At 39.8% G+C, this 21,527-nt stretch overlaps 1 protein-coding gene across 1 annotated transcript in view; it reads right to left on the reverse strand.

Annotated features, from left to right (window-relative positions):
- LOC121513667 (atrial natriuretic peptide receptor 1-like) overlaps positions 1 to 21,527 on the reverse strand; it is a 155,327-nt gene that overhangs the window by 87,295 nt on the left and 46,505 nt on the right. The window contains exon 3 of the mRNA XM_041793565.1: positions 5,157 to 5,344. Within this exon, the coding sequence (XP_041649499.1) occupies positions 5,157 to 5,344 (188 nt within the window). The remainder of the gene's footprint in view (positions 1 to 5,156; positions 5,345 to 21,527) is intronic.

Consider the following 21,527-nt stretch of genomic DNA (forward strand, 5'->3'; position numbering starts at 1 on the left):
AATGTAAAACCCATGGTTTGAATTTTATCTCATATTTTTACCTTTTAAACTCATTATTTCAACTTTTTATGTCATATGTTTACCTTTAAACTCAGAATTTAGTTTTTATATCATATTTTGACCTTTTAAACTGATTATTTTGACTTCTATATCTTATTTTTACCTTTTAAACTCATTATTTCAAATTTTATTTCGTATTTTAATGTTTAAAACGTGTGTTTTTAAATTTTAGCTCATATTTTACGGCGGCCCTGAAGGCCAACAGGATTAATATTTCAAAAGTGCAAAATAAATCTCAAAAAATACAAATACATTTCACAAAATACAAAAATATATGTTGTGCTCTGGGGAGCAGGTGGCCGAGTGGTTAAAGGGCGCGCCCCATGTATGCGGTCGGCCCGGGTTCAAGTCCAGCCTGAGGCCCTTTACCGCATGTCTCTCCCTCGCTCTCATCCCTGTTTCTGACTCTATCCACTGTCCTCCTCTATCAAATAAAGGCACAAAAATGCCCAAAATAAACCTTAAAAAAACCCATATATATATATATATATATATATATATGTGTATGAAGTGCTCTGTGAAATATATATTCTGTTTTTTGTGAAATATTTTTGTGCTTTGTGAAAAAATTTGTTTTTGTGAAATATTTTTGTGTTTTGCGAAATTTATTTTGCACTTTTGAAATATTAATCCTGTTGGCCTTCAGGGCCACTGTAATATTTTGAGCTATGAAACTTGTGATTTCAAATTTCTTTTTAATATTTTTGCCTTTTAAAAACTTCATTTTGAATTTTAATTTCATGCTTTGACCTTTTTAACTAGTACGTTTGTCGTTTTATCTCAGATTGAGACTTAAAATGTATAATTTGACTTTTGTTAAAATTCTAAATCATCTACCATCAGTACTTTTTTTCCATATTTCATTAGTGGTGAAAATGATATTGACAGTTTCTGGTTAAATGTTGACCCTGGTAGGCCCTCAGGTTGGACCTAAATTCAGAATCCGGCCCCTGCTGTGAATGAGTTTGACACCCCTGCTGTAGACTAAAAACATTTGGGTTTGACATCAAAAGATAAGACAACAGATCAACATTTCAGCTTTTATTCCCAGGTTTATCTGCTGTAGATGTTACCGTACCTCACTAATAAACAGTCTGTTCATGGCAGGAAGGAGCCAGTTTTTTTTTCTTTTTACAGCTTCAGTGTAAAAATCGTCCAGGCCGATTATCAGTCAACCCCCGATGACTAAAACTACTGCTGCTTATGCTGAGACGTTTTTGTTAAGGGTGCTGAGAACACTGAACTACTGCGGCTGACCTTTGACCTCCAGAATGAAACAGTTCATCCTCACGTAAGAGTGAATGTGCAAGTTTGAAAACTCCCAGAGCATTCTTGAGATATTGCGTTCATGAGGGAAGGACACAAGCCCCATGACCCTGACCTCTGACCTATATCTTCTTAACCCTTAGGTTCACCTGGGCACATTCTTTGCCTTCTGTTTTGGAATTCTTGACCTAATTTGTGTTCTGTTGGTGCAATTGGCATGAAACTGCACAAAGATGTGTATTTTTGCTCATTTTTAATTTTCAAGCCAAATCATTACAATGACCTGTTTTGTATTGTGAATAGGAAAAATACTCATGTATATCCCTTGGGGACAAAACTGGCCCCTTTAAACCCATTATAACTAACATAACTATGTATCACTGTTACCGCCATTATCTGTGATGCAATTTTGAAGGGAACCTTAGATAGAGCCATTTTTCCTCCTAACCACTAGATGGCGCCAGTACCCTTTTTGGACCAAGCGTGTATCCGTAGGGCACTTTAAAGACACACTTACAGTGGGATTTTCACTAGCTCTGTGAAAAAAGGCATATAGGAATGAAATAAAAATGTCTGTGGGTGTTGATATGAATATAAACTTGGGATGTGCATGTTAGTAATGAGAAATTGCATCTCTGAAGCATCACTTCAACTCAATCATAAATCATCACTATATCAATATTACATACAACGGCGCCATTGACGAGGAAAAGTTAACTGTTTTTTGTTTCACACCAATAAGGTCAAATAATCCGCTGTTGACATACTATTCCTGTGTAAAAGCGCAGATCTTCGGTGATGTCTGCCCTGTGATCAGGGCTGCACGCCACAGCACAGCGCTCTAGACACGCTTCCAGTGGATGAGGTCGCTCCCCTTCAGTAGGAGCAAAACTGCGGCACTGCGGGGCACAGCACAGACTTTGTTGATGGAAACTGCGGGTCAGATCGCACTATGAAAGCTCTGATAATGTCCACTTATTTTATTGAAACAAAATTTTAAAAAATAAAATAATTCATATGAATTTTAGCATTTAAAGTAGGTGCAGAAAGTGTCCCTAGGGATATATGTGTGTTTTCATTTTAAAGGGATGCCTAAGGGTTAAATCTACCCTATTTATCCTTGAGTCAAGACAAACATTTATGCTAATTTTGTAGAAAATAGAATAACAGCCCAAACAGATATACTGTCAACAATGTGACCTGCCTCTGGCTTTGGCTTTCACTAACATTCTCATTCTTCACCTGCAGTTTTGCCGTGTTAGGAAAAAAGAATGAGCCACCTTATTATAAAATTTGCCCTTTAAAAAGTCGAGTTTGGAGGGCTTTGAACTGGAGATAGCTGAAATCAGGTGTCAATTATAAGCGTTCAACAAGGATGGCACTGAAAGGCGGTCTAGTTTGTTTGGCAGTTGTTTTCAGTTTGCTAATCCATGTGTGAGGCTGTAAGTAATTACATTTAAATCTGCAATCTGAAACAAAACAACGCTTGAATAACTTGGTTTAGTGTCAGTGAACTGAAATTAATTAAACTGACGTCCTTCTATTGTAGAGTCTCTTTCAGTTAGAAATCTTTTTTTAAAATGACAGAAAATGTTTCTGCGTAAGAGAGACTGCTTCCTCCTGATCTGTCCTCATCCTCCTCTAACGTTCAGCTCGTCTTCATCAAACGCGCTGAATTCCTTTCCTGTGAGAAACCAGCAGCGTGTTGCTCCACTTTGTCAGCCTGTTGTCTCAGTAAACACTGGGATGTTATTGGAGTGCTGCTCCTCTGTTGTCTTTGGTTTGGCTGTTCAGTCGTCCACATCACGGCCCGCCTCATCCTTCGTCTTATTTTAATCTCTCTGTGCAGGGATGGGATTTAAACTCCTGCACATTCGCTCAGCTAAATACATCTAACGCACAACAGTGACACAAAACCCTCTGTATTAGGGCTGGTTCAGACAGAGAGAGTGCATACGTTTCCAAAAAAGTTGGGGCACTTTGTAAACTGTGAGTAAAAACAGAAGTCAGTGATATCAAATCTCAGAAACCCATAATTTATTCACAATGGAACATAAACAACACATCAGATGTTGAAACTGAGACATTCTATTATTTCATCTAAAAAATATTAGCACATTTTGAATTTGATGGCAGCAGCACATCCCAAAAATGTAGGGACAGGGCAACAAAAGGCTGTAAAAGTAAGTAGTACTAATGAGTCTCTATGGCTTCTTCTCTCCATGATCCAGCTTTAACTGTCATTTGTGGAAGGCACGGCCAACTGTGTTGACAGACGATGATTTCTGGAATGTTCCTGAGCCCATGCAGTGATTTCAATACAGAGTCATGCCTGTTTTTAATGCAGTGGCCCCTGAGGGCTCCTGAGGGCTCCTGAGGGCCCCTGAGAGCCCCTTCAGCCTTGTCCTTTGCTCGCAGAGATTTCTCCAGATTCTCTGAATCTGTTGATGATATTTTGGACTGTAGATGGCGGGAGATTCAATGTCGTTGCAGTTTTATGCTGACAACAGTGTTCATTTTTTTGACTAAAACAATGACTAAAATTGTTCGTTGACAGCTTTTTATTCAATGACAAAAACTAGACTAAGACTAACAAAAATAGATCTGTGATGATTAAAACTAGACTAAGACTAACAAAAATAGATCTGTGATGATTAAAACGAGACTAAGACTACCAAAAATACATCTGTGATGATTAAAACTAGACTGAGACTAACAAAAATACATCTGTGATGATTAAAACTAGACTGAGACTAACAAAAATACATCTGTGATGATTAAAACTAGACTAAGATTAACAAAAATACATCTGTGATGATTAAAACTAGACTAAGACTAACAAAAATACATCTGTGATGATTAAAACTAGACTAAGTCTAACAAAAATACATCTGTGATGATTAAAACTAGACTGAGACTAACAAAAATACATCTGTGATGATTAAAACTAGACTAAGAATAACAAAAATACATCTGTGATGATTAAAACTAGACAAAGATTAACAAAAATACATCTGTGATGATTAAAACTAGACTGAGACTAACAAAAATACATCTGTGATGATTAAAACTAGACTGAGACTGACAAAAATACATCTGTGATGATTAAAACTAGACTGAGACTAACAAAAATAGATCTGTGATGATTACAACTAGACTAAGACTAACAAAAATACATCTGTGATGACTAAAACTAGCCTAAGACTAACAAAAATAGATCTGTGATGACTAAAACTAGCCTAAGACTAACAAAAATACATCTGTGATGACTAAAACTAGACTAACAAAAATACATCTGTGATGATTAAAACTAGACTAAGACTAACAAAAATAGATCTGTGATGATTAAAACTAGACTAAGACTAACAAAAATAGATCTGTGATGACTAAAACTAGACTAGGAGGCAAACAGGATTTTTATTTGCATTGTCACATCCTAACATCTCAGAGAAGCTGCATAAAAGCAGTCAATGTGGGCCACAGACATATGTGTCTGTATCTCTGTGGTGAGGGGAGAGTTTGTAGGAAATAAAGAGACAAAGATGGAGATGAGACAGTGAGCAGGTTTAACCCTTCACCTTACAGGCTGAGATAAAGATGTGTCTGCTACTAAACTAAACGTCTGATCATTCTGACGCAGGAGGAGGAGTTTTTACTCACTTTAACTGACTTGTTAATTCGAGGTGAATATAGACTCCCCGTTTTGTCAGAACAAGATGCAGAGCAATGGTAGGACTGATACTCGGAGCGCTTTTTGAGATGTGGTGGGCGTGATCGACGGGAAAGAAACAGGTCGGTGCATAAAGTGGTTGTCAGCAGAGCATTGTCACCTGGAAGGCCTCCTTGGCGATGGCGTCATCCTCGTCTCCGCGCGCCCACGGCTGTCTGTGTTCAGAGTTCAGGCTGTCCCCAAAGACATCGATGTAGAAGAAGACGTACTGCTCATGAGGAAGATCTGCACGCCTGAACTCGACCATCAGCCTCCTGAAGACGTCTGGGGAGCAGCACACGAACATCACTGAAAAAAAGACAGAAATAAGGGGTTAAGGCGGGTTTACACTAGAGATAATCTGGCTAATTTCCCCGTTTAACCTAGGGATGTCGAGCTTTTACAGTCGTTTCAAAGCACCTGCTATTTTACTATAAAGCGAATACGTCATATGTGGACACAACAGTGTTTTACTTTAAGTACTTTTATTTTTATTTTAAGTTTGATAAAGTTTAGTTATCTACATGTTCATGTGGGCTTTATAGGTGCAAAAACATCTAAATGAGCAGCATATCTTTGGGCATGTAAAATAAAACTGCAAGGATTGATGAGGTTGGAGTTTTGGAAAAATTACAAACTATTTTCTGCTGCTGAAATAAACTTTTCAAGCCATTTCAAGTGTGCACATTTGACTGGAATAAGAATTAAAACACTCCAGCTTGTGCCAAGATGTCCAACACATAAGAAGCCTTTAAACCCCATGGACTTCAACAGCAAGATAAAGAGTCATTAGAGCCAAAAAACACAAGCAAGCTGCCAGACTCTGACCGAAACACTGACCCAGAACAGCAGGAGAGTTCTGACTGTAAGACATTTCTACAGACAGATGTTAAAATCCATCTCTGATCTGAAGAAAAGTCACTGACCTTTGTCAGACGGCTACTAACTGTAGAGACCAGCAGGCTTCACTGACCACAGGAGTATTTAGGATCATGAAAACTACACAACAAATGGCCTTCACTGACCTCAGAGCATTTAGGATCATGAAAACTACACAACAAATGGCCTACACTGACCTCAGAGCATTTAGGATCATGAAAACTACACAACAAATGGCCTACACTGACCACAGGAGTATTTAGGATCATGAAAACTACACAAAAAATGGCCTTCACTGACCTCAGAGCGTTAAGGATCATGAAAACTACACAACAAATGGCCTTCACTGACCTCAGAGCGTTTAGGATCATGAAAACTACACAACAAATGGCCTTCACTGTCTCGTATCCATGGGTGAAGCACAGGGGGGAAAAGGGTACTGATTACCCAGGCCCTCAGTAGTGAGGGGCCCTTGGGAAGCCTGTAATGAAAAGTGTATTTCAATTGATATTTTCTTAGTAATTAGTGACATTATTAAATCAAAAGTGACTAAAACAGTGATCCTCAATGCCCATTTAAGCTGTCTTTTGCAATTAAATGCCACTTTTGCCCCCTTTCCCCACCTTTTTTTCTGATTTTTGCCCAGTAGTCCCTTTTCACTCCTTTTTTTGCCACTTTTGGACCATTTTTGCCATTTTCTGCCCTTTTTTGCCATTTTTCTCCCAGTGTTTGCTGCTTTTAGTCCATTTTTGCCACTTCTTTTTGTCTCTCCTCACACATTTTTGACACCTTTATCCTGCTTTTTGCAAATTTTTTCCCCTTTTTGCCTTTTTGCGCACTTCTCGCCCATTTAAGCTGCCTTTTGCAATTAAATAACACTTTTTTGCCCCTTTTCCCCACCTTTTTCTGATTTTTGCCCAATTTAGTCACTTTTCACTCATTTTTTGCCATTTTGGGACCAATTTTGCCCCCGTTAACTCAGTTTTTGGTCTCTTCCCACCTATTTTGCCACTTTTTCTCTCAGTGTTTGCTGCTTTTAGCCCATTTTTGCCATCTTTTAACCTATTTTTATTGTCACTTTTTACCACTTAGATTGTAAATGCGTTATTCATCAGTTTGGCTCTTTGGTTGAGTAACACTGGACTAAATGAATAGATCAACAGACTGAAATCTGTATCAAATAGAGTTAAATACAAAACTGCTTCTTCCTTAAAAATGTCCAAATGGTATAGTCCAGCACTGTGAAATAATGCAGGTAAATTTAATTCAACCTTAGTAAAAATGTTGCTCACAAATGGGGAAATTATGTTTCAAAAATACATAAAAATGCAGAGATATTTGTTAAAAAAGAAAGACTCAACATTTGTTGCTTGTCTCACTGGTTAAGGGGGGCCCTGTGTAAATTCTTTCTCGGGGCCATAAAATCCCTATCTACGCCCCTGCTCGTCTCTGCAAAAGTCAACAAAAATAAAGATAAAAAGAGCAAAAGCACAAATGTATGAAACCAAAGTGTTTTTCCTGCAGTGAAAGGAGCTGCTTACTGTTCATGAACGGGTGTTTTGACTGTTCTGCAGATGAAACAATAATCAATAAGCTAACCAGGCCGCCCACAGTGTTTCAGACAGCTGGAGATGAGGTTATCCCCTCCTGATCACAGACTCTGAGGCGGATCCTCAGTGTGTCCCCGCTAAAAGCTTCTGCTGCTCATTTCTGTTCCTCAGTGATAAAAATCCATAAATCCTCAGACGCCTCTGCTGCAGACAGTCATATTCTCTATCAAACTCAGACTCCATCGATAATATTTCATAATACATTATGATTGTCCTGACAAAGACACCATGAGGAGCTCTTTCTGTTGTGAAAACGTGTGCTGTGTGAATATTTTGTCCCTACTCGTGTAGTTAGAGATGGCATGGATCTGAGCGTCATGGATGCTGAGTTTGTTTCTCTACTTCCTCCGTAATCAGACTCTGTGAGCATCGGAGCTTCAGGAAGTCTCCAGAGACGAGGTGACATTCCTCCTGTCGATCCAGACCCCCCCTCCAAACAAACACCCCTCTATTGTTTCAGGTTTTAATGGAGCAGGAAGTGAAACCACAGAAACCCTGCCAAGCTAAAAGCTTTCTCCTGACTGATATGGAGGTGAGGAGTCTCTCTCTGCCGTCACCGTGACCAGATCACATGGTAGACCCTCCCCTTGTGTGTGTGATAACATGCTATTAACACGCCTTCAGCTCTCATCCTTCATTCAAGTGTCATTTTTTCAGAAAACTTAGCAATAAATCCTACTTTCCTTATTTCTGTCAGTTTTTCTTAATCAAAGTCAGAATGACATAAAAATGATCATTCCCTTAAATCCATCCATCCATTCTCTTCCAGTTATCCAGGGTCAGGTCGTGGTGGCAGCAGGCTAAACAGGTCAACCCAGTCTTCTCTCTTCCCAACATTTCCGAGGCGTTCCCAAGCCAGATGAGATGTATAATCCCTCCAGCGAGTTCGGGCCTACTCCGGGGTCTCCTTCCAGTTGAACGTACCAGGAAGACCTCCACAGTGAGGTGACCAGGAGGCTTCCTGATCAGATACCTGAACCACCTCATTGTCTGGATAACTCCATAAGTGACGTCAGCAGCTGCCTCTCAGCGCTGGGGCTTCTTCTTCTTCTTTGGGGCCTGACAGCGGGTTACGTATCGCAGCGCCACCTACTGTTTCAGGACGTGTAGTCTTGTGAGGAAGAATTTCTTTATTTTTGCTGGATTTTATCGGTTAATATTTTACTACAGGAATAAAGAAAGCATATAAAATGTATGCGATATTGGCTCTCCCTTAGAGATAGGATAAGAAGCTCAGCCATGCAGGAGGGACTCAGAGTAGAGTCGCTGCTCCTCCGTGTCGAGAGGATCCAGATGAGGTGGCTCGGGCATCTGGTCCAGATGCCTCCGGGACGCCTCCCTGGTGAGGTGTTCCGGGCAGGTCCCATTGGGAGGAGGCCCCGTGGAAGACCTAGGACACACTAGAGAGACTATGTCTCCTGGCTGGCCTGGGAACGCCTCAGGATTCCCCAGGAAGAGCTGGACAAAGTGGCCGGGGAGAGGGAAGTCTGGGCTTCCCTGCTTAGGCTGCTGCCCCAGCAACCTGACCTTGGATAAGTGGAAGAAGATGGATGGATGGCTATAAAATGTATGCCATATTGGCCGATAGTTTATCAGTAATGATACTTATCATGCATCTATAATAAGTACTAGGGCTGAACAATTTGGGAAAATAATCTAATTACAATTTTTTTAACCAATATTGTGATTTGATATGCGATTATTCCTTAAGTTCCTCATCTGATGTATTTTTTAAAAAACACAAGCAAAAATCATTCTACGTTATAACCAACACACTATTAGGGCTGAACAATTTTGATAAATATCTAATTGTGATGATTTTGACTTGTATTGCAAATTGATATCAATTATTGTACTGAGGGAGTGATAATTGTTATGTAATTCTCATCGTCTTTAATCAGGAAAATGTACAAAAATGAAGAAAGTAAGATTTTTTGTATACTCTTCTAAAAAATGTGTCTTAAATGATTGCATGATATGTAATGCATGACATCTCTGCTGCAAAAAAAAAGTCTTAAACTGGTATTTTGACTCAAACATCAGGTTAAAGAAATATTGCACCTTCTGCGATTTGAAAATTGCAGCAGGCCATATTGTGATTTAATCTCATTTTTGATTAATTGCCCAGCCCTAGTAAGTACCTGGGCTTTAAAGTTGCCATAATCAACAGGCAGCAGGGGCCACATCAGGGCCCTAAAAGAGACCGACAGTTTTATCAGCAATGACTTCAAGTTTGAAGAGTCTGAGGGATTCATTCATTATCTGCATGTTATCGGTATCAGCAGATACAAACATCTGTGCAGAGATGTGCAGACAGAATCTCAGCAGTAGAAATCACATAACGGCCTTAAATATCTGCAAAACTTATAGACATAGCAGCAGGTAGAGGACCGCCATGAGCTCTGAGCATGAAACTACCAGACCGTCTATTCCCCCGCTCCTCTCTCAGCTCTGATTGGCTTCCACTTCCTCTTCCTGTGGTGACTCTGCAGTTTACAAGTAACCTGACCTGACAGAATAAAAACCGACAGCCTCACAAAGCTAATAGATGGGCCAGAATCCAGGAGACAGTGGTAATTACAAGAAAAGATCAGCCACTATCAGGCATTAGGACTGGAACTGTTGTTGTCTCAAACAGGTGCTGATAGCAGACTTTCAAAACCTGGTCCAACCCTAAAAGAACAGGAGTTAAAGAATGAGACATCGTGGTATAAAAACAACTGATTATAAAATGTAATATTTAAAGTTTAAGAGGATTATTACTTTCCTATCATCTTATTTCCGGTACAATGAGATAGCGGCCATGTGAAGGGTAAAATCTCTGATGTAAGATCAGTCAGACCTGAGGATGAATGACAGAGAAGTCAGAGAAACGTCAGGTTCCGGCTGTTTCTTTCTGTCTTATTCAGAGGGAAATGGAGCTCTTTATCTCCTCGGTGGTCACAGTGGAAAGTGGATGCGGCTCTTCTTTCATCTGCAAACATCAGTGAGGGTGAGGAAACGGGAGAGGTCAAAGATCGGGGGGGGGATCCTCCTCTCTGAGCTCTTCCTGGTTTCAGGGTCGAGTCTGCGCTCCGACCTTCAGCTTGAGTCGACCTGACAGAGCGGCGATGAACAACTCGTCCTGTCACTTCAGTAAACGGTCAGTTCTTTGTTAGTCTTGTTCCTTTTTGTTGTTTTTGATGATACTTTAAAAAATCTGTTTGCTCTGTGTCTGTTTTTCTTCTCAGGTTGGCTAAGCTCACATCGTCCAGATCCCACGTCTGTCAGCGGGCCGATCCATTTCGCAAAGTTCAAGCTGATGCTCTTGTTCCTGGTCAGAAAGAGGTGGTAGCCACAGACGTAGTTAAGACAACTGCAAGCCTGGAAACTATGTAGCTGCAGCGACAGGAGCAGTTTGATGTGAACTGGACAACACTGCTAAAAGAAGAACCACTAAAAGCAGCCGAGTTTAGTTAACCTGGCTTCACTGACAGTGAACGATCACTAAAGATGCAGAGAAAACCCTGTTTGCTTGTCTTGTTAAAGTTAAGGTCATGAGATCCCTCACTTCCTCTCATCATTTACATCAGTGGTACTCAACCCGTGGCTCTTTTATGTCTTCATTTTAAATGTTATTCCCCCAGAAAACCTTAAAAAGGGAAACTTTTTTGCCCCTTTTCACCCATTTAAGCTACTTTTTTGTCATTAAATACATTTTTTCCCTACATTTTGCCCATTTTTGCCTCTTTTCACCCATGTAAGATACCTTTTGCTATTAATTACCCCTTTTTCCAATTTTTTGACAATTTTTTAAACTTCTTTTTGCCACTTGTTCCTATTTTTGCCCCTTTTAATCCATTCTTTCCATCTTTAACTTATTTTCATGCTACTTCATGTGGTTTTTGCCACTGCTTCTTGCCACTTTTACTCAATTTTTGCCTTTTCATACAATTTGTTTTGCCATTTTTTGCCCATTTAAGATAGCTTTTGTCATTAAATATCACTTTTTGCCCATTTTTGCCCATTTTTTTAAACTTCTTTTTGCCACCTTTTTCCCATTTTTACCCCTTTTCACATTTTTTTGGCACTTTTCAACCATGTAGGCTACCTTTTGTCATTAAATATCACATTTTTCCTACTTTTTGCTCATTCTTGCCACTTCTTTTTGCCACTTTTTTCCAATTTTTGCCTTTTCGCACAATTTTTTTTCCCACTTTCACCCATTAAAGCTACCCTTTGTGATTAAATACCACTTGTTTTATTTTTTTGCCTTTTTTGCCTCTTCTTTTTTTGCCAATTTTTCCCATTTTTGCCCCCTTTTAACCCATTTCAGATAGCTTTTGTTATTAAATACCTCCTTTTTCCCCTTTTTTTGCCTATTTTTGCCACTCTGGATGCTTTTTGCCCATTTAAGTGACTTTTCACTCTTTTTTTTGCCATTTTTGGACCATTTCGTTGCCACCTGTAACTCATTTTTTGTAACTTTTAACCCATTTCTGCTAAGTTCTGACTCTTTTTGCACTTTTTCTCCCATTTTCGCTCTTTAAATCCATTTTTGCCACTTTTTAACCATTTTTGCTATCTTTAACTTATTTTTATTGCTTCTTCAAGCTGTTTTTGCCACTTTTCACGGCTTAGATTGTGGTTGCAAATGTATTTTTCAACAATTTGCCTCGTTGGTTGAGCAGGGTTGAGTAACACTGGTCTAGACTTCATGTGTTTTATACAGAGACGTGTTTGAATCTGCTCATCCCTCTACACTTCTCATGTTTGGTACGTGAAGTTCTTCTCTGTTTGCCATGATTTAAAGTGAAAATAAATCCCTGAGCAGTCTGTGAAATGTCAGCTGTCTCAGTCTGAGGAGAATTGATTCTCAGTAACTGTCAGGTTCTTCACACACAAACGCCCTGCAGCTTCCTCTCAGGTGAGCGGGGATCACTCGATGTTCCCAGCTGGGACAGACCAGGGGTCCTTTCATTCTGACTGGATTTGTGTTTTTAACCGCAGCAGACTGGAGCTTCCACTTGAAACGAGGTTTTATAAAATCCATAAATGTAGAGAAAATCAATAGAAAGATGTTTGCAGAATGGAACCGGCTGAGTGAAAAACTGGCAGTCGTCATTGACCAGCAGCTCAAATTCATCAATAAGGTCCAGAAAATTAGAGCAGCATCCCTACTTAAACAAATATTTCACCCTTCCTGATGTCTTATTTCTTTTGCAAATTTCGCTTTAATATTTCAGATCACCAAAATAATTTTGATATCAGACAAAGATAATCTGAGTAAAAATAAAATGTAGTTTTTAAATGATGATCTATTTATTAAAGGAAAAAATCCATCCAAACCTACCTGGCCCTATGTGAAAAAGCCATTCTCCCTCTTGGTAAATCCTGAATTAACTGTGACAAACCACAGATTATTGAAAAGCTGACTTCAGTTCCACTATCCACACCTAGACCTGGTTACTGCTAGACCTGTAGAATCCAGTAATCCAGTGTTACTCAACCCAGCTCAACCAAAGAGCCTGTTGAAAAATACCTTTGCAACCACAATCTAAGTGGAGAAAAGTGGCAAAACGGCCTGAGGTAGCCACAAAAATAAGTCAAAGGTGCCAAAAATGGTTAAAAAGCAGCAAAAATGGATTCAAGGGGCGAAAATGGGAAGAAAAAGTGCAAAAAGAGTCAGAAGGTAGCAGAAATGGGTGACAAGTTACAAAAAATGAGTGAAAAGTGACTAAAATGGGCAAAAAGCACTCAAGAGCAGCAAAAATGGGCAAAAAATAGGAAACAAGTGGTATTTAGTGACAAAAGGCAGCTTAAATGTTGAAAAGTGGCAAAAAAACTGTAAAAAACAGGCAAAATTGGGATAGCCCAAACATTGCAAAGAGAGCAGGCAAAAATGGGGAGAAGGGAAACAAGTGGGATTTAATGGCAAAAGGTAGCTTAATTGGGCAAAAAGTGGCAAAAATGGGGAAAAAAAGTGGCAAAAAGAAGTTTCAAAAATGGGCAAATAAATCGGACAAAAATAGCAAAAGTTATCCTAAATGGCTGAAAAGTGGCAAGAAGAAGAGAAAAAACTGGGGGGGAAGGAAACAAGTGATATTTAATGGAAAAAGATAGCAAAAATTGGCAAAAAAAAATCTATAAGAAAAGGCAAAAATTGGGGGGAAAAAAAGTGGCAAAAAGTAGGAAAAAATGTGGTATCTAAAGACATGATGGAGACATGAAGTAAATGGGTGAAAAGTGGCAAAAAATGTTAAAAGGGGCTAAAATGGGTTTCAAAGAGAGCAGGCAAAAATGGGGAAAATGGAAACAAGTGGTATTTAATTGCAAAAGGTAGCTTAATTGGGCAAAAAGTGGCAAAAATGGGGAAAAAAAGTGGCAAAAGAAGTTTCAAAAATGGGCAAAAAATGGGACAAAATAGCAAAAGTTATCCTAGATGGGTGAAAATTGGCAAAAAGAAAAGGCAAAATGGGGAGAAAGGAAACAAATTATATTTAATGACCAAAGGGAGTTTAAACTGGCAAAAAAAGGCAAAAAAAATGTGAGAAAAGGCAAAAATTTGAACAAAAAAAAGCTGCAAAAATGGGCAAAAAGTAGGAAAAAATGTGGTATTTAAAGACATAAAGTAGCGTAAATGGATGAAAAGTGACAAAAAATGGTGAAAAAGGGGCAAAATAGTTTCCCTTTTTTCAAGGTTTTCTGGGGGAATAATATTTCAAATTAAGACAAAAGAGCCACACATTGAGTATCACTGCAGTAATCCCTTAAATAGAACCTCTCTGACAGAGAGAAGGAGGCTATAAGATCTCCAACACACCATGGAACCATCTAGAGGAATGAATGGACAGATGAGAAACAAAGTCACTGACATCTATCAGGCTGAAAGGGTCACAGAGACATTTCCAAGGCTGCTGATCTCCAGTCAGCCACAGTGAGAGCCATTCTCCACAACTGGAGAAAACTGTGAACAGTGTTGAACCATCCCAGGAGTGGCCAGCCTACCTAAATGACTCCAACAGCGCATCAGTGACTCATCCAGGAGGTCCCAGAAGAACCCAGAACCACATCTACAGACCTGCAGGCCTCACTAACTCAGTTAAGGTCAGAGTTCATGATTCAAGAATACGATAGAGACCAGGGCATCATGGGAGAGTTCCAAGGCAAAAACCACTGCCGACCAAAAAAAAAGGACATAAAGGCTCGTCTCACATTTGACTGAAAACATCCTGATGATCCCCAAGACTTCTGGGAAAATATTCTGAGGACTGACCAGACAGAAGGGGAACTTTCTGGAAGGTGTGCGTCCTGTTCCATCTGGAGTCCAACTAACACAGCATCTGAAGAACATCAGACCAACAGTCAAACGTGGTGGTGGTGTGATGGTCTGGACCAGGACCTGGACCACTTCCTGTAACTGATGGAACCATGAATTCTTCTCTCTACCAGAAAATCCTGAAGGAGAATCTCCCGCTAGTCATGACCCCCAGCCTCAAGAAGACTTGGGTTATGGAGCAGGAAGATGACCCCAAACCCAACAGCAAGTCCACCTCTGACTAGACCACTCCAGAACCCTCATTCAGTTTTTAGTCCATTCAGAGTCTGGACTTAAATCTGATTGAGAGAAATAAGATCATTTAAACTGCCTTTTGTACTTACTCAGGTTATCTTCGTCTAATATTAAGGTTAGTATGATGATCTGAGGCATTTAAGTCTGACAAATACCCCAAAAAAATAAATCTATGAAGGGGGAAATGACTTTTTCCTACCGCTATATAATAAACAAAAACATTTTAAGTCATTCTTAGAAGCAAAAAATGTTGCTTCTCAATAAGAGAAGAAACATCTATTGAATTCCCCCCCCATACAATTGAATCAACACGAGCTCTAAATAGAAATCCCATCAGTCCAGCTCCTCACAGACATCAGAATAAACTCACAGCTTTGTGCATGTGTAATAAATCTGTTTGAGTAAAAAGCTCTGCAGGAGGCACACGCCTGCATGGTGGCATTGTTTCTGCAGGGTTCTCTGTAGAGAGGACACGGGCCATAATGAGCTGTTTACCAAACAGGATGTGGTGATGAGGCTCGCCTGCTGACACAGCTGGACCCCGGCCATCAGCAGTCCGAACACACAGCAGATAGAGATCAGAAAAAACATAGGATCTGTTACTCTGCTTTTTGCTGCAGGAAGGCGTCCGTCTCACACGCTGAGGACACGAGCTGACCAAACTCTTGGCTGATTCCTCCAAACTGGTTTCACTGGGCATTAATGGGACAACAAAGTAGAACTGGTCAGTTAACTGAAGCTGCAGTATGTGTGACTTCAGTATTAGAGCAAATGAACTAGGGCAGAATAGTTAAAAAATTATATAATTAGTGCCCGGGCACCAACTAAGGGTCAGCGAGGACCCTATTGGATTTCATTTTTCCAAAGAATTCAGGCAATTTGAGGCTCGTTTTCAGGGCATCAATATATGTAAAAGTCTCAAAAATTGTCCCCCGTGAGAAATAACCATCTGGTGGTGGAACAGTGTAAGTCCGTCAAACAGTTTTTTCTTGGGGGTGCCGAAAGTGAGATGGGTAATACCTACGTGCACAAAAATCGGTACACATATGTATCATGATGAGATGAAAAAAAAATGTACATTATGACCATCCTCTTAAACGTACAGGAACCGAACTACAGGCGCCGAAAGGTCAAATTTGGCGTTTTTTGGCCTTTTTTACTGACAAATATTTTGTGCATTTGAACGAACTCGTCCAAGGGCTTTCATCTGACTGACTCCAGAATTTTTTTACTCAAACTAGACAACCTTGAGACCCAAAGTTGTATTTTTGGTGAGTTTTCACCATAGGGTGGCGATGTTATCGGAGCACAAACTTAAACTTCATTTTTGTCAATTTTCAGCTGTGAAATTACACCAATATTGCCTTGTAACTTTTTAGTGTTAATTTCAATCGTCACCAAACTCCACAATGATAATCGCACATTAGTTCTGAATACATTCATGTATCAATACCATTATTCTGTCTCAGCGCCCCCTTCTGTCAGTCGAAAATTCGCTCCACTGATTTTTCATGTGCTTTTCATGTGTTGTAAACAAAAAATTAACCCTAAGCAAACTGTTCCGCTCAGGGTTATAATTTTTGGTATGCATGTAGGTCATCATCAGACCTACATAAAAGCCTCTTGGACCCATGTCAAAATCCCAACAGGAAGTCCACCAGCTTCATCGCAATTACACAATAAGATTTTTGATGGTGCTAAATGACTTTTACCTCTACTTACCTTTTAAAAACTTCATCTTAGTTCTTCAAAATTCTCTAGCAAGACAACAGTGACTCATTGAACATGCTACATACAAAATATAATCATAGCGCCCCCTACTGACAACAGGAAGTGAAAAAACATAGGTCATAGCTCCACTGATTTTGTCTTTGTTGCCGCCAAAAAAAATCAGCCCCAGCACACCGTTCAACCCAGGCTTCTGAATTTTTGTGTGCGTATAGGTCATCATCAGACCTACAAAAAAGTCTCTTGGACCCATGCCAAAATCCCAACAGGAAGTCCACCAACTTCATCGCAATTTCACAAGAAGTTTTTGATGGTGCCAAATGAACGTAACACCTTCTAACTTTTTTAAAACTTCATTCTGTTCTTCAGAATTCTCTAGTAAAACAACAGTGTCACACTGAACTCACCTACATACAAAGAAAAATCATCATAGCGCCCCCTACTGACAATAGGAAGTAACACCAATGAGTCATATCTTCAGTCCTCTTGCTGTACTTTACCTTTTAAGCTCTGATTTAGAAAGACAACCTCAATATTTTTTTCACAACAGAGGCATTTTTTTGAAGGATGTCTCACTGGAGACAGCAAGCACTTCAATATTTTGTCAGCTTGCCAGGAAATATGTGTAACTCTCATACTGAACATGTGATTAACTTCAAATTTCCCATAAATAATCAAGGTCACAGTTTTTTTTCTTCCTTTCACTGACTTCAACCAACCAAGCTAGATAGAAACACCCCAAAATTTGTTCCAAGCACTGATATGTCATGTATTTAATTATTTATTCCTTTATTTATTTAAATATTAATTCTATTTTTTATTCACAAAATAATGCCTTTTCCTCCACAGCAAAATCTAAGGTGGAATGAGTCTTTGGTAACAGGGGGTTTCTTAATTATTTCATTTGAAAGTTGGGCAGTAACTCACTGCACGAGTGTCTTACACCCCTCTATAACAACACAGGTGCCGACGGCCCACACCCTGACGTGCGCCGGGGGTGCAATTATTTTTGCAAACTGGTAACAAAGTTCAAGTTAAAAATATTTTTTAAACCTTCAGCGATTTGTTACTTTGCCCTACAGCTTTTTCATGTCGCTAGCCTTGTCTCTAAAACTGTAATGGGCGTTATTAAAGCATTTCCTTGATGGCAGTTGGATTTGAGCGGCTGTGTGATCTGAGGAGGTTATCAGCCTGCCTTTACATCAAAGCTGCAGGGATCTGGATCTCTCATATGTTCAGGTAGAGATCGTCCAGAGAGCAGAGCTCTCAGGAGCATGGTCCAGAATGTTCTGTCACTTTCTCAATGGTCACAATTATTGATACTTTAATACTTTTTCAATACCACATCCTTTAAAACAGAGGTTCTCAACCTTTTCAGCCCGTGACCCCCAAAATAAAGGTGCCAGAGACCGGGGGCCCCCACTGGACCTGAAGGTGGTTCAACATGGCCATGCACATTCAAGGTAGTCATCTGCAGACAAGGTCACCCATAAGGAGGGATAGATGGGAGAGCTTTCTGGGGCCCATAGAGGTCAGCAAAACCATGGTCCATTATAAAGTTAAGCTGTGATATCTATATTTTATATCTAACCTGATAAAATAGCCACTCTTATCAAAGTAAAAAAATCTCTTTTTTAATCATGTGTGTAGTAAACAGCCTTCTTAAAAATGTAAATCCCTTTTGATGAAAAAAATAAAATAAAATGGGTTGAAAATGGCTAAAATGGGTTAATAATGGCAAAAAAGTTGGAAAAAGGTAAAATTTGATTTTAAAAGTAGAAGAAAAGGGTCAGAAGTGACAACAATTACATAAAAATGAGGAAAAGTTAGAAAAATGGGTTACAGTGGAAGAAATGGGCATAAATAGTGGTAAAAGGGAGTTGAAAAGTGGCTGAAGTGTTCTTAAATTGGAAAAAATATCTGGAAATTTGGTGAAAAAATTTAATTAAGTTCAAAAATTGACATAAACTGTCCAAAAAACAGTGTTAACTAAGAAAGAGGCAATAGGCAGATATGGGCAGAATTTGGTAAAACTAGCAAAAATTGGCATATCAGGAAAAATGGGAAAAATTGGGTGTAAAAAATTGGTAAAAAAAAAAATAGGGGTTAATAGTGGCAATAATGGGTCAACAGAAGCAATATTAGGCTTAAGTAAGGATTGGTTTTGAAGTGGCAAAAACAGGAAGAAAAAAGTGGGGGAAAGAGTTTAAAACTGACAAAAATAGGTGTTAACTGGCAAAAATGTGATACAATTGATGGGAAAATTGATGAAAATGGGTTAACAATGGTGTAAAGTGGCTAGAGCTCACTGTTAATGACTAAATATGTCCTGAAAGAAAACACAAATACTACTGCAATAATATTTCATTTATATCAGACCAAAATGTTTATTTAATTTCTGTGTATTTGAAAGTCCAGCCCCCAGAGTCTCTGTTGAGACTAAATCTGGCCCTTGTGCAGGTGTAGTTGATGACCCCTGCTTTACACCTTTGTGATTGTTTACTTATTGAAGTTCTGGAAAAGCTGCAATCACTCGTCGTCTCTATGCTAGCTCATTACAAGCCTTAATGTTTCTGCTTCTGTCTTCATAACCTCCACGATGCCTGACACAGCTACAGTAATTGGCTCTGATGGCTGCAGTCAGTGAAGTCTGCATCCCTGATGTTCCCCTGCATAACGCCGCGCTGTACCGTCTTTCATAAGCACACCAAGTTTACGCACAGCTCCTGTAATTAGAAACCTCTGTGTGCAGGAGCAGAGGGAGGCTGTCAGCTTCTTCATTAAGACCTGAGTCTTTCAATTACACTCTTCTTCCTCTCCTTCGATTCGGTCTAATCTGAGCGGAGAGGCCGAGACGGAGCGAGATGGAGCGAGACGGCCTGCTGAGCTGGAACACGTCAACAGCACCTCAACGTTTTTATCACGCTGAAAGCCTTCATTAAGGCACCGATGAATATAGAGTCTCACATCCACTGTACACACTGTATGGATGATGTTGATTCTAATTGTTAGACTGCAGCTTTGATTTTCAGCCTCTGAAGGAAAAAATAATGATTGTTTAGACTTCATTCTGACATGTTGAGTCAAATCATTCATTAGGCTTTTGTTCTGGAGGTTAATTTACTATTGCCATTTCATATTCATTTTTCATATTTTGGAAAAACTGATTCATATCAGAATCACAATGTGTCACCAAAAAACTCTTTTTTTTTGTAATTTTCTTTGTCAAAAAGCTGAATTATATTGACCATGCTTGATTCATAAAATCAATAAAAGGGTCAAACATCAGAGGGGATGAATACTTTTTATCAGTACTGTATATTCCTGCAGAAGTGTGCAGGTGAGTGACTCACTGGTTATTCCTTACTGTTGCTCTTATTGAATCAGGGAGCATCTGAATTTACAGAGAGTAGCCAAATAATCAGACTGACTTCAGAGGAAAAAACAGAGCATGATTGGCCTCATCAGCTGGTTGTTGGCTTACATTATATTGGCAAAAGTATTCGCTCACCTGCATTGGCTGGCATCTGAACTTCAGTGACATCCCATTCTTAATCCATAGGGTTTAATATGACGTGGGTCCACTCTTTGCAGCTATAACAGCTTCAACTCTTCTGGGAAGGCTTTCCACAAGGTTTAGGAGCATGTTTATGGGAATTTTTTTAACATTCTTCCAGAAGCACATCTATGAGGTCACACACTGATGTTGGATGAGAAGGCCTGGCTCTCAGTCTCCGCTCTAATTCATCCCAAAGGTGTTCTGTGGGGTTGAGGTCAGGACTCTGTGCAGGCCAGTCAAGTTGATCCACACCAAACTCTCTCATCCATGTCTTTATGGAGCTTGCTTTGTGCACTGGTGCACAGTCATGTTGGAACAGGAAGGGGCCATCCCCAAACTGTTCCCACAAAGTTAGTAGCATGAAATTGTCCAAAATCTCTTGGTATGCTGAAGCATTCAGAGTTCCTTTGACTGGAACTAAGGGGCCAAGCCCAGCTCCTGAAAAACAAGCCCACACCATAATCCCCCCTCCACCAAACTTTACACTTGGCACAATGCAGTCAGACAAGAACCGTTCTCCTGGCAACCACCAAACCCAGACTGGTCCATCAGATTGCCAGATGGAGAAGCCCGATTGGTCACTCCAGAGAAGGCGTCTCCACTGCTCTAGAGTCCAGCGGTGGCGTGCTTTACACCACTGCATCCCACACTTTGCATTGCACTTGGTGATGTATGGCTTGGATGCAGCTGTTACCATGGAAACCCATTCCATGAAGCTCTCTACCACTGTTCTTGAGCTAATCTGAAGGCCACATGAAGTTTGGAGGTCTGTAGTTATTGACTCTGTAGAAAGTTGGCGACCTCCGTAAACTATGCGCCTCAGCATCCGCTGACCCCGCTCCGTCATTTTACATGGCCTTCTACTTGGTGGCTGAGTTGCTGTCGTTCCCAATGGCTTCCACTTTGTTATAAGACCACTGACAGTTGACTGTGGAATATTTAGGAGCCAGGAAATTTCACCACTGGACTTGTTGCACAGGTGGCATCCTATCACAGCACCACACTGGAATTCACTGAGCTCCTGAGAGCGAGCCATTCTTTCACTAATGTTTGTAGAGACAGTCTGCATGCCTAGGTGCTTGATTTTTTACACCTGTGGACATGGAAGTGACTGGAACACCTGATTTACATTATTTGGATGGGTGAGTGAATACTTTTGGCAAT

This window comes from Cheilinus undulatus, linkage group 8 (genome assembly GCF_018320785.1).
Source record: "Cheilinus undulatus linkage group 8, ASM1832078v1, whole genome shotgun sequence".
Classification (NCBI taxonomy): domain Eukaryota; kingdom Metazoa; phylum Chordata; class Actinopteri; order Labriformes; family Labridae; genus Cheilinus; species Cheilinus undulatus.